This window comes from Podarcis vaucheri, assembly GCF_965113315.1.
Source record: "Podarcis vaucheri genome assembly, chromosome: 6".
NCBI lineage: Eukaryota > Metazoa > Chordata > Lepidosauria > Squamata > Lacertidae > Podarcis > Podarcis vaucheri.
Window position 1 is genome coordinate 29,331,027 of NC_138764.1, and position 14,716 is coordinate 29,345,742.

Here is a 14,716-nt window from a genome sequence, read left to right on the forward strand (position 1 = left end):
CCCCATTCTTTTCCCCCATTTCCTCTACACTGTTAGCAAACTGTGCTCCTAGTTCTACCTAGCGAGGTCTAGTTAACATTTGACTCTACCATTGTGTGAAACAAATCACTCATGAAACCAGTATCATGTCCTGGTGGCATAGAGCACATCTGGATGAATCTGGGACTCATACTGTTTACAGTAGAAAGTAATCATACTGTGTAGAGTGTTTTTTTTCCAGGCTGCCTTAAATGCAGCTCTATAATTCTCCCAGAATACTTTTGTTAGTTTCAGTAGAACTCCTGGTATAACGCCATCAGCTTTAGCAAGGAACTGTTTAGCAGCCACTGGTGTGTGAAATAACAGAAAGCCTGAAATGATTTTGCATGTGCTGCTGAGCATTTACTCTACCGTCTCAGAATTTGCAGAATGTAGTTTAAAATACCCTTGAAATGCGCCTATGCAGCGTCCTAATCATGGAACAGTTCATTCCTTAGAAACAACTTTTCAGGAAACTGAGAGAATGAAAATACAGTTTGCAAAACAGTCCTAGAAAGGTTTCCTTGAATCATGTTTTTATCAACTACCGTCAGCAATGAAAACATAACGTAAGTTTTGATAAAGGACACAGATCAGTATATTTGTTAGTAATTTATTATTTCATAAAAAATTATATTCCGCTTGATGATTAAAAAAACAACAACCTCAAAGCAGCTTACAAAAGATAAAACAGTAAAATCAAGAAAAAAGCACAGCCATACTTTAAAACATACAGAAGTTAAGATACTAAAACAGATTAAAATGACCTCAAATTTCTAAGCATATTGGTTTTTAACAGGTGCCAAAAGGAATACAGTGAAGGCCCCTGCTTGCTCTCAGTAGGCAGGAAATTACAAAGTGTAGGCACTGCCACACTGAATGAAAGAGTTCTTACAAATGCAGAATAGCACCTGTAGTAGTGCCAATTCTGACAATTGATGCAGTTGAGTGGGTAAGGCGATCTTTTATAGAGACAGATTTCATTCATAAGTTTATTAGCACTATTTTTTTATTTGCTACTGCTTACTTCTGTAAGCCGTCATGACCTACATCTTCACTACTACAAAAGAGAAGGAAGTAATTTGATTTCCAAGAAGCATACTGAATGGGAATAGGAGTGCTTTATTATAAGAGAGTCAGGAGAAGAATACTGACTCGAACATAACCACAGAAGTCAGTGGATGTGTTCTCATCAATATAACAGTGGATAGAACTGAACTCAGGATGTTGCAGCAAACTGGGTGGAGTTTCCTGAAATGGTCTCATAATGCAATCCAACTCATACAAAAACATGCCCTAAAATATGATTTACTGGAAAGCGAATTGCAAGCTGTGGTGCTTCTATCAAACATCAGATGGGCATATCTACATTAAGAATAATGGATGGTATCCAACCATGTTGCTTAGCTCAGTGTTTCCCAACCGGTGTTCCGCGGCACACTAGTGTGCCGTGAGACACCGGCTGGTGTGCCGTGGGAGGGAGGCGGGCGAGTCGGGCGGCGAGAGGCGGCGGCGGCGAGGATCTGCGTCGAGCCGGGGGCGGCTCCGCGGTGGTGGTGCCGAGCGGCGGGGCAGCGCGCGCAAAAGGGAGGAGCGCGAGACAGCGGAGGAGGAGGAGGCCGGCATGTCCGGGCAGCAACAGCAGCAGCAGCAACTCCCGGCGACGGCTCCTCCGCCCGCTATCGCCGCCACCACCACAACAGCCGCCGCCGCCTCAGCTGCCGCCGTCCCTCAGTCCCTCGCTCTGCTGCCTCCTCCCACCCCGGCAAGGGGAAGGGAAAAAACGTTCACTTTTGTGCGTCCCTCCCGGCGTGACGCTGCGTGCTGACGTCACGGGGCGGGGCTTTAATGGTGGTGTGCCGCGAGATTTTTTTCCGGTAAACAGGTGTGCCGTTGCCCAAAAACGTTTGGGAAACACTGGCTTAGCTAATGGTAAGAATTATGTCGGTAGAAAGGTGGGGGAATATATTTTGGGCAATTCTCCTCCTCCCTGCAGCCCTTTCCAAATCTTCTGCAGCAGATCAGGTGTGGGGGGCTGTAGGGGGAAGGGGAAATCTCTGAAAACTGCTTCCCTCCCTGTTCCTCACTGTCTGCTGAGCAACAGCATTGTATACAGCCTATTGGCATTTCTCTGACCGATTGAAGCATGAAAATACTCTTTTTAAGGCTGTGTAGCAGATGCTAAAGAATGGCAGGTTTCATCCAATTCACATTAAGGTCTTGTTTTGAGAAAATATATTGTACCACTGCAAATACCATTTTAGCTTTTCTAAGACAGTGTGCTGCTCACGTTGGTGTTCTTTTGCAGGTAATCTCCTTAAAGAAAACACCAGAAGAAGCTTACCGAATACTTTTATCCGGATCTAATCCACCATATCTTCCATTTAGGTATGGCTGCCGCAGTAATAATACCTAACATTTGCCTAGCACTTCCATGTGTAATGCATTATCTAGTTGCAATCCTTAACAACAACCCTATAAGATAAGTCTGTATTTGATATCCCCCACATTGCAGGGGGAGCCTAAGAGACAGTAGTTTGCCTGCAGCCTCCTAGTGAGTTTGTGGCAGAGGTGGGAGTCCAGGCACTTCCTGATTCATTGCTCAGCCTCTTAGCCATTACATTATGCCAGCTGTAGTTACAAATTAAACAGATTAGCTTCAAAGCTTCTAAATAGGTGTTTGAGGCTGGCATATTGTGTTGCAGTCGCTGCCTAGCATTTAAATTACCATGATACGTGGATGATGATGTGTAGCTTCCTTCAGGCACCATGATACTTCCCTTAGTCTACATTTCTCTTGCTTAATTTTTGGACCTGTTTTTCTGACTGCTTTTTGTTCCTTTTGCTTGCTACCCACCAAAGGTCCAAAGAGCTGTACATGCTCTAATTTTTTTTTTCTGGCTCCCTACTGCATTCCTTCTCCCACACACCACCTTACCACCTCCCAATAACAAATCTCTGGAAGATTTCCAGCACAGACCTTTGGGGTGGCAGCCCTATATTTGTGGAAGCTCTGCTAGCACCAACTTTGACAGATTTTGGGCACCAGGTAAAAATGTGTTGTTGTTTTTTAATCCTCCCAGGCATTTGGATCCTAATATTGTTGGGGTTCTTGTGGCTATCTCAGTTGGAATCCTTGTGTTGTGTGAGGGAAGGGCATTTTTGCTTGGTTTTGGTGATTGTGGATCATTGGTTTTAGTGTGTTGTTGATTTTACACATCATACATATTTGTGGTTGCATGAATGCTATTGTTGTAACTCACTTTGAGACTTTTCTGGTAGAAAATGACAAATAAATTCAATGATTAATATTACTTGAATGGTTTTGGCTTCATTGATAAAAATTAGCTAAACTTTCGCTTTTGTGTTCTTTACCGTGTCATTTGGTACATTTTTGCATATTAAATATGCATGTCTTCTTTTCAACCAGATTTAAGAGGCTATGTCTCCAGGCTTGTATTATGGGCTTGTAACTGCTGAGGAACTGATTTGCACTTCACCGCAAAACCTAGAGAGTTAGTGTTTGGCAGATATAGTTAAATAGAAAATGTAGGTCCAGCATGGGCTTGACGTGCCTGTCACAGCCTTGGAGCCTTATTGAGACAGATGTGAGTCACAGATGCCAATGAATTAAGTTTGACCATTAGGTAGATGGTGACAGAAGCCGTTCCTTTGTCATTATCAGAATGACTTTCTACCTTCTGCCTGAAAATGTAGGAAAGAGTAGAAGGATAGGTACATAAGGCTGGCATTTCCTGACAGTCATTTTCATTAGGGCAAAATTGCTGCTGATTTAGCTGCTTAAAGAAGCTGGCTGGATGCCAAGCATCAAAGCTTTCTCAGCACAGAACTGTTTGTAATACCTGGAGTTTAGATAGCTGCCACGAATGTATTCTGAGCTGTAGGCATCAAATATTTAAAGCAAGGGCAACTTATCAATGATAGCAATGCTATTTTGAAGCCTACATAGCTACTGTGTATGCTCACTTGGTGGGGTCAGTGCATGGAACATGGTAGTTCTAACACATACACTGTTTAGTTATTTACTTGTTTTTTTAGTTGAGAGCAGAAATGACTTGTGCTGCTTGGTTACTTTTCTCCTGGAGCCTGTTTATTCATTATAGGCCTCCCAGTGCCAACTGTAAAGCGTTTGACACAAACTGCTTGTTTTTCCCTCTGAAATCTACCTGAGAAAGGACCAGAAGCACAGTTCAAACATGCATACATAGTCTCCTCATTGTGTTCCCCTGCAGGAATACCCAGTTTTCTCTATCTAGGTACGATTTCAAGAGAAATGCATGTCTGAATCTAGTTGATAGGTATGAATGGAAGAGCAGAAAAAAGATACATATTTCCATGATCCAAATCAGCTTGTTGTTTGTTCCTGAACAACAAAAATGCTTTTCTTCATTGGTAAAGATTCTCAGTTTAAATGACTGTGGATACCAGGATTTCTCAGTCTAGTGATCCAAGAAGGACCAGTTACGGGATGCCATTATAAGACACTTTTAGGAGATTTTTACATTGTGATATCTATTAATGGGGAGGGTTCTTGTAATTTTGTTTATAAGGCAACATGCCTGTCTCTTGTGCTTCAAGGAGCATTAAGAGCAGCTTACAAATCACATAATTAAAAACAAAGCCAATACTGAAATAACCAAACAATCATAAAGTACTCCTGGGCCTAGAATCAATAATCAAAAACCAGAACCAATTCTAGGAGGATATCTAGACCCAATGCCTGATTATGTAAAGTGAATCAGATTGCTGGGTATCTTGAGATAACAAATTCTACAATCCAGATGCTGCTACTGTGGAGACCTACTCTCAGGTCTGTTTTCTGCACCTCCTAGGCACCAGGACACAGTCATTGCACGACCGAGTCTCTTGAAATATGTAGTATTAGTTTTCATTCAAATAGATCTGGTTTCATTTAGCTCAATGACCTGGAAAATCTTAATCTGCTTAGAAATTCAGACATCATTTCATTTTAGGACTGTAGGGGCAAAAGACTGCTGAAATACCAGTATTCAGCTAGATCATATATACCACGCAGCCAGGTTCCAACCTCTGTGCATGGTGGAAAGACAGGGGAGAAGTTAATGCTGGCTGAAGGGATTAATATTGCATTGAGGGCACTTAACGTTAGGTTTTTAGTCAAATCGCTTTATCAATGCCAGACCTTCTAGCTTCCCAAAGGATCTGTTGCAGTGAAATACGACTGCATTCTTTCACAATAGGCAGCGGTACCCATTTTATAATGCTCAATATTTTGTTTTAAAGAGTTTTCATATATGGAAGTGCATACCTCCAGTTTTTCTGCTTAGCCTTTGCCCCTTCATTAGGCAATACAAACAACTGAGGAGAGTCTGCCACAAGCGAATTGCTTTCTATGCAAGTGACTGCCAGTGGACTGCAATAAGGGGAGGTTCAGCCGAATGTCCCCAGTGCTCCCTTGTCTCTGCCTCTTTGCATTCCAGTGGTGCCAGATACAATCATCTGTGGCCGGCCCAGGGTACAACAGCTGAGTAAACATTGACAGCAGAAAAGGACCAAGCTGTATAGGAAAATAGGTGTACACGCAGCTGTCCTTCCTGTCCCAATTGGAAACCATGGAAGTCTTCCAAAGGCAGTCACTTCCACTCATTCAGAAAACTCTTGATTTTAGTTATTTCCGCTCTGCCTCTTTAAGGCAAACTTTCACAAGGTAGTTTACAATAAAAATGTCAAAAACAATACAACAATGGAATATCGTAATAATACAGCGAGGGGCATTTGAATAGAAAGAGCGACAGATATAATTGTCAATAAAAAGCTTGGTGGCATACAGAAATTTTTGAATCTCCTTAAAGGCCACAAGAGGGGGCCCATAGAGTTCACAGCAATTGCACAGGTGTGGGAACCACTGGGAAGTCCCTGGTACCCACAAGTCTGCTCAACTTTAACAGCAGGCAAGGGAGCATTGGTTCATCGTGTTAAAGTGTGTTCATCTGGAATGTTATGTCTATGCTATCCATGGCTAACCCAGTGCAGTTTGCTGCCTAAAGCAAAGGACAAGGTGGCCCCCACTCCCCACTTCCACATAGAGAAGCTGGCTGGACTGGCAGTTTAATCTTTCTTCAACACTGGTCATTGCATAGCATCCTCCACTTGACGTGAGGGCAGTAAGCTAACCTAGTGGGTACAAAACAGCTTGGGTGGCCCCTAGCATCTGCTGCCTGAGGTTGATTGTGTTTCTGGTAGAGCTTGTCTTAGCACCAACCTAAAGCAGTTATGCACATGCAAATCAATGAGTTGGGGGGGTGGGATCTGATGTTTAAAACTTGAGTGAAATTATGGGTAATATTGAACTAAGATTTATCCAGAGTAGACCCATTGAAATGAATGGATCTAATTTAGTAACGTTCATTAATTTCTCTGAGTAAAACTTAGTAGAATACCACCCAATTGTTTTCTTAAATGTTTGGCGAAATGCCATAACTTTATTTTTATTTTATTCCAAACCCACCACCACCACCATTTGGGATCTTAGCGAACCACTTAATGGTTTCTCTGCTTGCTGTGGCATTTGTAATTCCATAGAATTTGAATTGTAAATACAATACAACCTAAGAAATAAAAGACAGTGGGAGAATACAATTAACAATCATTATTCAGTACAGTGGATGTGCATCCACAAATCCAGACACACTGTTGGCTACCTGAATAAAGCTCACAAACCACTGGCGGCCCACAGTTTGTAAACCACAGATCTAGGGTATGGCCATTGGTTTTATTGGGACTGACACTTTACCCTGTGATTCCTGGATAAAAAAGATATGTGCTGGTAAGTTTTGCATCTCTCTTTGTAGACACTCAATTCATAAATGAGAGAAATGACGGTTAACTTGAAACTTGGCATTAGTAGGTACATTTCTTTCAAAAGGACGGGGAATATTTAAGGCTGATTCCACTGCAAGAGTTTAGTAAAGCACATACTTTAAACGATCACTATACACAAATGGTGTACAGCATTAGAGAATGTTTGGCACGTGAAAGCATTTGTTTGCAAGGGTAGTCTATAGTGACAGTTGCTGCTGTGGAAGGGATATATGGTGTTGCCACAGCTTTGTTAATAGTATATGACAAAGACTTTCTGGGCTTGCCTGAACTTGCTGGATTCCTATGCAAAGGAAAATAAAGACAAGTCTTTCTGAAAGCTTCCTTTCGAAAAACCATTGCATTAGTATTGGCAGGTAAATTTTTTGATAGGAAAGCTTCTAGAAACAACAAGACTACCGTATTTTTCGTCCCATAGGATGCTCCGTCCCATAGGACGCACCTAGTTTTTTTGGGGGGGGAATAAAGGAAATTTTTTTCCCTTTATTTTCCCCCCAAAACCAGGTCGGGGAAACCAAACCAGGTCGGGGAACAGCGGGATGGTGGCGCTGCGCCTCCCCGCTGTCCCCCGAGCTTGTGGGGCTGGCCAATGTCTGCCCGGCGCGCGGGGTGCTCTGCTTCAGGGCGCCCCACCCTATGTGCAGCAGGCTGCTATCCGCAGCCTAGGGCTGCCTAGGCTGTGGATGGTTTCCTGAAGCGCCGGGCGCTCTGCTTTCAGCGCGCCCGGCGCTCCGGGAAACAGGCTGCTATGCGCAGCCTAGACAGCCCTGCAGGAACTCCCGCGGGCTGCCTAGGTTGCAGATGGCTTCCTGAAGCCTGGAGAGCGAGAGCAGGGGGCCAGTCCACTGTCTCTCAGACCTTGTGGGGGGCCGAACTATATTTTGGGGAAAAAATAAAATGAACAAATTCCTGTGCCCCACAAATAACCCAGAGATGCATTTTAAATAAAAGCACACATTCTACTCATGTAAAAAACGCTGATTCCCAGACCATCCGTGGGTTGGATTGAGAAGGCGATTGGGCCAGATCCGCGCCCCCCCCCCCAGCCTTAGTTTGCCTACCCATGCGCTAGAACTTGGGGACATCCAATGAAGCTGAGTGTTGGAAGATTTGCGACAGACAAAAGAAAGTGCTTTTTTCACACAGCCCATCAACTATGAGATTTGCTCCCACAGGAGGCAGTTTTGGCTACCAGCAGGGATGGGTTTAAAAGAGGGTGAGACAAACTGATGGAGGAGAAGGCTATCAGTAGCTGTTTACCACAATGGCTACGCTTTGCTTCCATGCTTGGAGACATTATGCTTCCGAATACCAGTTTGGAGCCAGTGTGGTGTAGTGGTTAAGAGCGGTGGACTCGTAATCTGGTGAAGCGGGTTCGCTTCCCCGCTCCTCCACATGCAGCTGCTGGGTGACCTTGGGCTAGTCACACTTCTGTGAAGTCTCTCAGCCCCACTCACCTCACAGTGTGTTTGTTGTGGGGGAGGAAGGGAAAGGAGATTGTTAGCCACTTTGATACTCCTTAAGGGGAGTGAAAGGCAGGATTTCAAGTCCAAACTCTTCTTCAGTTGCTGGAAAAAATAAATACTGTACATAGCAAGTGAATGATAGCTTATAGCAGTGCTGGGAAACCTTTTTGCAAGCAGAGGGCCACATTCCCTTCCAAGGCTGCATGCTGATGGTGGATGGAGCAGAGACAAAAATGGGTGGAGCAGTAAATGTAAATATTACCTTTGCACGATAGACTAGTTTTTACACACACACACACACACACACACACACACACACCTCACTCTATTCTTTGAGGCAAGCAGAAGTTGTTTTCAGGGTTCAATGACACATTCTAGCCAGACAAAAAGAAGGAAGGAAGAAGATGTGAAGTCAGGCCATTGGTGGATGTGACCTAGAGAAAGTCCTGGGGGCCAGAGAGAGCCCCGGGAGGCCACATTTGTGCCCCCCCCCGGCCTGAAGTTCTCTACTCCTGGCTTATAGGTTTGTAGTGTCTGAAATCTTGAATATATGTTCAGTCTTTCTTCAGGAGAATAAGTTGTCAGTGGGAATAAGGATTTACCCACAAAGGATAAGATCTCTCACTACAATATAAAACATGGACTTGGTATCTGGGCAGCAGTATTAGGTGCCTTGTAATCAGATCGTGAATAAAGGGCTTATTGTACACAGAGGGATAAAGGCAGTATTTACATGCAAGTGGGAATGGAACGGCTGAAAGAAAGTGTAAAGGTGGTACGAGGTTTCTAGAAAAAACATCTTTCAGGAAGAAAGTTCCCCTTTTTCACTTCACTTTCCTCTACCTAGGCACAGAATCTGCAGCAATCTTAGTAGCACCTTGCACAGAGTCAGGGCTTGTGCTTGTGGGAGCACTGTTGCCATAATATACCAGTCGGCCTGGGGCTAGGGCCTTTGTATATACTCTTCTCTAAAGCTGAAATTCAGCACCAAGGATGATACATCATATGCCAAGAGAAGCTGGATTCTGCTGGGTTTTAAACCTTGAAAATACACAGAGGTCTGTTTCCCACCCTTACCTCATAGAAAACAGGAGACTTGTTTGTTCTTACCCTATCCATTGGTGTGTGATATTTCTCCAGCCATCGCCTGTCTTTGCAGTTATAAGCCCCAGAAACTTGCTTTTTCAGTGAAAGCTGACAGGTCCTCAGGATGCTGAACTGAGTGGACCACGCAATTAAGCAGAAGAGCAAAACATGATTGTGATCAAACAGCAGCGGCTGAAGCCTTTAAACACTTGGGTTTGTTACATTCCAGTAGAAATTATCATATGAAAAAATATAGAAGGTATTCTCTTTTGCACACACTTGTGTTAAAATGTGATGTGAGGAGTATTCAAGTTAATGGTTCACATTGAGTATTGTTTATTTTGTTTCATAAACTTTATACACCTCTGAAATGTAAAAAAATCCTCAGCGGTTTATAAAAAGATAAATTTACTAACAATTAACAGCAAGAATATAAAACAAATCAGAATACTAAAACCAGCAATAAACTAGAAAAACAGATTAAAACACAAATTACCTATCCAGAGTTTTATTTCAAGGTCAGCGTTGTTGCAGATCTAGAACCTGGTACTCGAGAAGGCTCAGCTTTTGGCCCTGGAGCTGCCATGTTTAGTAAAAATGAAAAAGGAAAAAAAATCAATTATATCTTTTAAAAAAATCAATTGATTAATAGGATGGCATACTTTCAAGAAATGGTTTCGGCACAATTGACAAATGATTATCAAGTTGCTTTGTGGCTTCATTGTATAAAGGCCTGAGCGTGAATAATAATAATTATAAATTAATCTGGTTGTCTATAATAGCAGCAACTTCTCGCTGATGTTACTGGTGGTTCTGGCAGTCTTGCCCTTGGTAAAGAGCAGACCATTCCTGGAAGCACCCTTTGCCTCCAAATCCCATCAGCTCCAGGAGCAGATCAGTTGACCATGTCCAGGACAGGGCATTTCCTCCCAAGACAGCTGACTTGATGGTTGTTAGAGTCCTTTATATAGCAGCTTAAGAAGCTGGTACACAATTGTCTGAACACAGCCATTTCCCCCCCCGAGAGAGTTGTATAAGCAGATCTGATTAAAACTCGTGATTAATCAAGTAACGCTTTTTACGTCGGCCTTGCAGAGTGCATCAGAGAATGTGCACTTTATGCTTTTCCTTCTTGAGAGTAATTGCAGCCTGCCTTCACACATCTGGGATTCCTTGCACATCTGGCATTCAGATTTTGCATTAAACATCCAATCATTGCCTATTGCAAATTCAGATTCCCTTGAAGCTACCTTTACAACATCCTCCATTAGCAATAATAATAATAATAATAATAATAATAATAATAATTTATTATTTGTACCCCGCCCATCTGGCTGGGTTTCCCCAGCCACTCTGGGCGGCTTCCACAGAAACCAAAAAACACTAAAATATCATACATTAAAAGCTTCCCTGAATAGGGCCGCCTTAAGATGTCTTCTGAATGTCAGGTAGTTGTCCATCACCTTGACATCCGATGGGAGGGCATTCCACAGGGCGGGCGCCACCACCGAAATGTGGTTAAAATACTTCTTAATTCTTTTAGCATTGCTTGCCTTAGCCGTATTATGGCAACTAAAGGGGAAAACATAAGCCTGTTCATCGGCCAGAGAATGTGTTGCAGGGAATTTCCTTATTCCCCTCCACTCCACAAAGAACAAACACACTCCTTTAGCTGCCACTTGCCCTAGGACTGCTAAACCAAAGGGAGACATACTTTGGCCTCTGCCACCAGCCAAGGCACCCACAATCACTCTGGAAGACTGCCCCCAAGTTGCATTCAACTAACATTTACTCAGAGTAGGCAGTGCCAGATTTACGTATAAGCTAAGCAAGCTATAGCTTAGGGCCCCACTCTCTTGGGGGCTCCCCCAAAAAATGAAAGGAAAAAAACCTGTTCATTTCCAAAATATAAGATAAAAAAGCAAATAAAACCTACATACAGCAACAGTGTTTTGTGTTGTGCAGGTTCCTATTTTGTTATGTCCAAATGGCTTTAGATACCTATTAGGTCCATAAATTACCATATAGCATATAATCAACACAAAAAACAGCGACAATTTGTTGTTGACAAAGGACAGCTGGACATATAAAGGGCCCCATTACCTTCAGTAGCTCAGGGCCTCATCAAACCTAAATCCCTGAGAGTAGGCCTATTGAAATCAATGTCCATGTCTAACTTGAGGCCTGTTAATTTCATTGGAGTGAATAAGCAGTTGCTCCAATATTTGCCTTCCTTTCCCTCACCATCCTTTTTTCCATTTGTTATTTTATCTGTTAGATTATCTTTTACAGACCATCCCTGTCTTAGAAAATGTTAGGTTCTTTGTGCGTTAACAACAACAACAACAACAACAACAACAACAACAACAACAACAGGCTTTCAGACTAACACTGGTTTCTTGTCAAGTATCTAGCCTTATTTCTTCTTTAACTAGCCCTGGCTAGACTGTCCAAAACACAGTAAAGTGTCGCTGAATGATGAATGATTAAACAGGAATCTATATTTAGATTTGGATTCTCAAAGCTCAGGAGATCATGTTGTCAGTTTGACTTTTCCCACGCAAACGTTTCAGGCAAGCATTATGTACGGACTAAGTTTCAGTAGCCAGCATATGGTGCATTAGCAAAAGTCTTGCTTCTGCTGCTTCTGTGAATAGACTTTCCAGATAAATGCCATACATATTCTAAATACAGTATTACAAAAACTCATTAAATAGTATTGTCAATGGATGAAAGATCATTCTGCAGTGCACGGGCAAGGTTTCTCTTTAACTTGGTTCCTATCGCTTCTTCTTTTGTAGCAGTTAGTAATATATGTGTGTCAGGGAGAAGATGCAAATAGCCCTCTTGGAGGTCAGAGGTGTGGGTGCAGATTAAGACATATCTAAGAATACTTATAATGGAAAACTGCAGAGTATTGAAATTAGACTTGAAAGTGAATTATTCTCCCAGCTATTTGTGCTGATCCGGTGAAGCACAGCCAAAACTGCTATCTACATTGTAGTTCTGATTTCCCAGTTGTGGTGACCACCCTAGATTTATTAATATCTATTTAAATGAGGTGAAAATAGTCCAAGCAAAGTCTGTGGAGTATCCATTTTAAGTAGAATTGCCAAACATTGAGGAGGATATTGTTTCAAATTATTTTTATGCTCCATTTTTGTCTTCAGTGTTATACTCCCTTTTTTTTTTTTTTTACATAAGTATTTTAAATGCTGAGGAGTGGTGAAGTATACATAGAGAAGCGGAGAACTATCATCTTAATTGTAATTTGAAATACTAGTCCTGTGTGCTATGTATAGTCCCGATTTTGAGTAATCTCATATATGTGTAAGGCTTCATAGACTCTTATGAAACAAACAAAAACAAACAAAACCTATTTCTTAATCCAGGAAGATATGGTGAATATAATAGTCTAATAGTCTGAAAAGCTGGTTTGGGGAAGCATCATTTACCTTCTCTTCTTTCTGCCTTCAGCTTTCTTTTGCGCCATGTTCCATTCAGTCTCTGGAGGGAACTGTGATTTAAAATAGTAGCAGTAAAATACACTTGAAAGGTGTCTGTAGGACTAATTCCAGAAGCGTGAATTATATTTAAGTAGCCAGAAGTGCAATGACTAAGGTGCTGGACTGAGGCCAGGGACCAAGGTTCATATCCCCACTCTGCCATGAAGCCAGTCTCTCTCTCTCAGGCTGGCCTACCTCATAGGGTTGTTGTTACGGTAAAGTTGAGTGCGAAGCAGGAGAAACATGTATGCTTCCTTGTATACATGGTATACAAACTATACATGTAGCTAATAATCAATAATAAAAATCAATAACTTTTTATTTGAGTTCATCCTATTAACATTTTAAATGAACTTACCATCAATAAATTGAGGAGAATTGTGTGTAGAAGTGTTTTCATGTGTAACCTTCATGTTCAGGTTCAAATTTCAGAAATTTAAAACATTGCCATCTATTAAAATGGGGTATGATAGGTAGATGTTTTTGTATTTATCTGGAATATGCTGATATTTCTCTTTTCGTAGGGATGCCTCATTTGGGAACAGTACATATAATCTGACTATTCTGGATTGTCTACAAGGAATAAAAAAGGTAACGTCACAAAATGCATTTGAAAGAGAAATCATATCCTAAGGCACATGCAGGTAAAAAGGTAAAGGACCCCTGGATGGTTAAAATCCAGTCAAAGGCAACTATGGGGTGTGGCGCTCATTTTTCTTCAGGCCGAGGGAACTGGCATTTGTCCACAGACAGCTTTCCGAGTCATGTGGCCAGCATGACTAAGCAGCTTCTGGCTCAATGGAACACCGTGACGGAAACCAGAGCGCATGGAAACACCGTTTACCTTCCCGCCACAGTGGTATCTATTTATCTACTTGCACTGGTGTGCTTTCAAACAGCTAGACAGGTGCACTACTCAGTTTTAGCAGATTTTTTTGTAGTGACCTATAGTGGATGCCCTCATTGGACAAAGCAACAAAACTGCTATATCAGCTAGCCCTGTTATATTATCAGCTACTATATTAACCCACCCTGACATTAGATGTGGCATTCATACACGTGACTGTGTAGCAGCACCTGTGTCTCAGGTTTTTGCTTCCTTCCTCCCTTCCCTCCCAGTAACTCCCCAGGAAGTCAGTTTCTGGAGGATGGGGCAGGTTGTATCAGAACTGTTATCCTTTTTAGGTAAAATAACTGCCGCATCACAACCACCACTGCTCAGGATGGCATGAGTGGCAAGGCTTTATATACAGTGGTGGCTCCACAACTCCATTCAGCCGCAGTTCTCTATTGACTGGGAGTTAGGATTGCTCCCTGCATTTAAGCTTTTAATATATACCACACATTCAGCTGTCTGTCTGAGCTTAGGGCCCAGTGTTTTTGATTTTTGGAAGCCAGAATAAATTAACTAAAATGCATTTTCAGCTCATCCTGCTCTGTGCTTCTGATGTTATCCAACAGAAACCAACAGCCTTATCATTGCCTTTTTAAAAGTATAATGATAAAAAATAATATCTGGTAATGCTGCTTCTCCACATCATTTAGATCTAAATAATGCTTTGTAGGCAGCTCTTGTATATTTACCATACCATACATACCCAATACGTGTCTGAGCACAATTCAAAGTGTTGGTGTTGACCTTTAAAGCCCTAAACGGCCTTGGCCCAGTATACCTGAAGGAGTGTCTCCACCCCCATCGTTCAGCCCAGACACTGAGGTCCAGCACCAAGGGCCTTCTGGTGGTTCCCTCACTGCGAGAAG

General features: G+C 42.2%; 1 protein-coding gene across 7 annotated transcripts in view; it reads left to right on the forward strand.

Moving 5' to 3' along the window:
• CDC14A (cell division cycle 14A) overlaps positions 1-14,716 on the forward strand; it is a 99,248-nt gene that overhangs the window by 22,749 nt on the left and 61,783 nt on the right. For all 7 annotated transcript variants that reach the window (XM_082227872.1, XM_082227874.1, XM_082227870.1 and 4 more), the window contains 2 exons: positions 2,327-2,406; positions 13,480-13,546. In XM_082227872.1, coding sequence (XP_082083998.1) covers positions 2,327-2,406; positions 13,480-13,546 — 147 coding nt within the window. The remainder of the gene's footprint in view (positions 1-2,326; positions 2,407-13,479; positions 13,547-14,716) is intronic.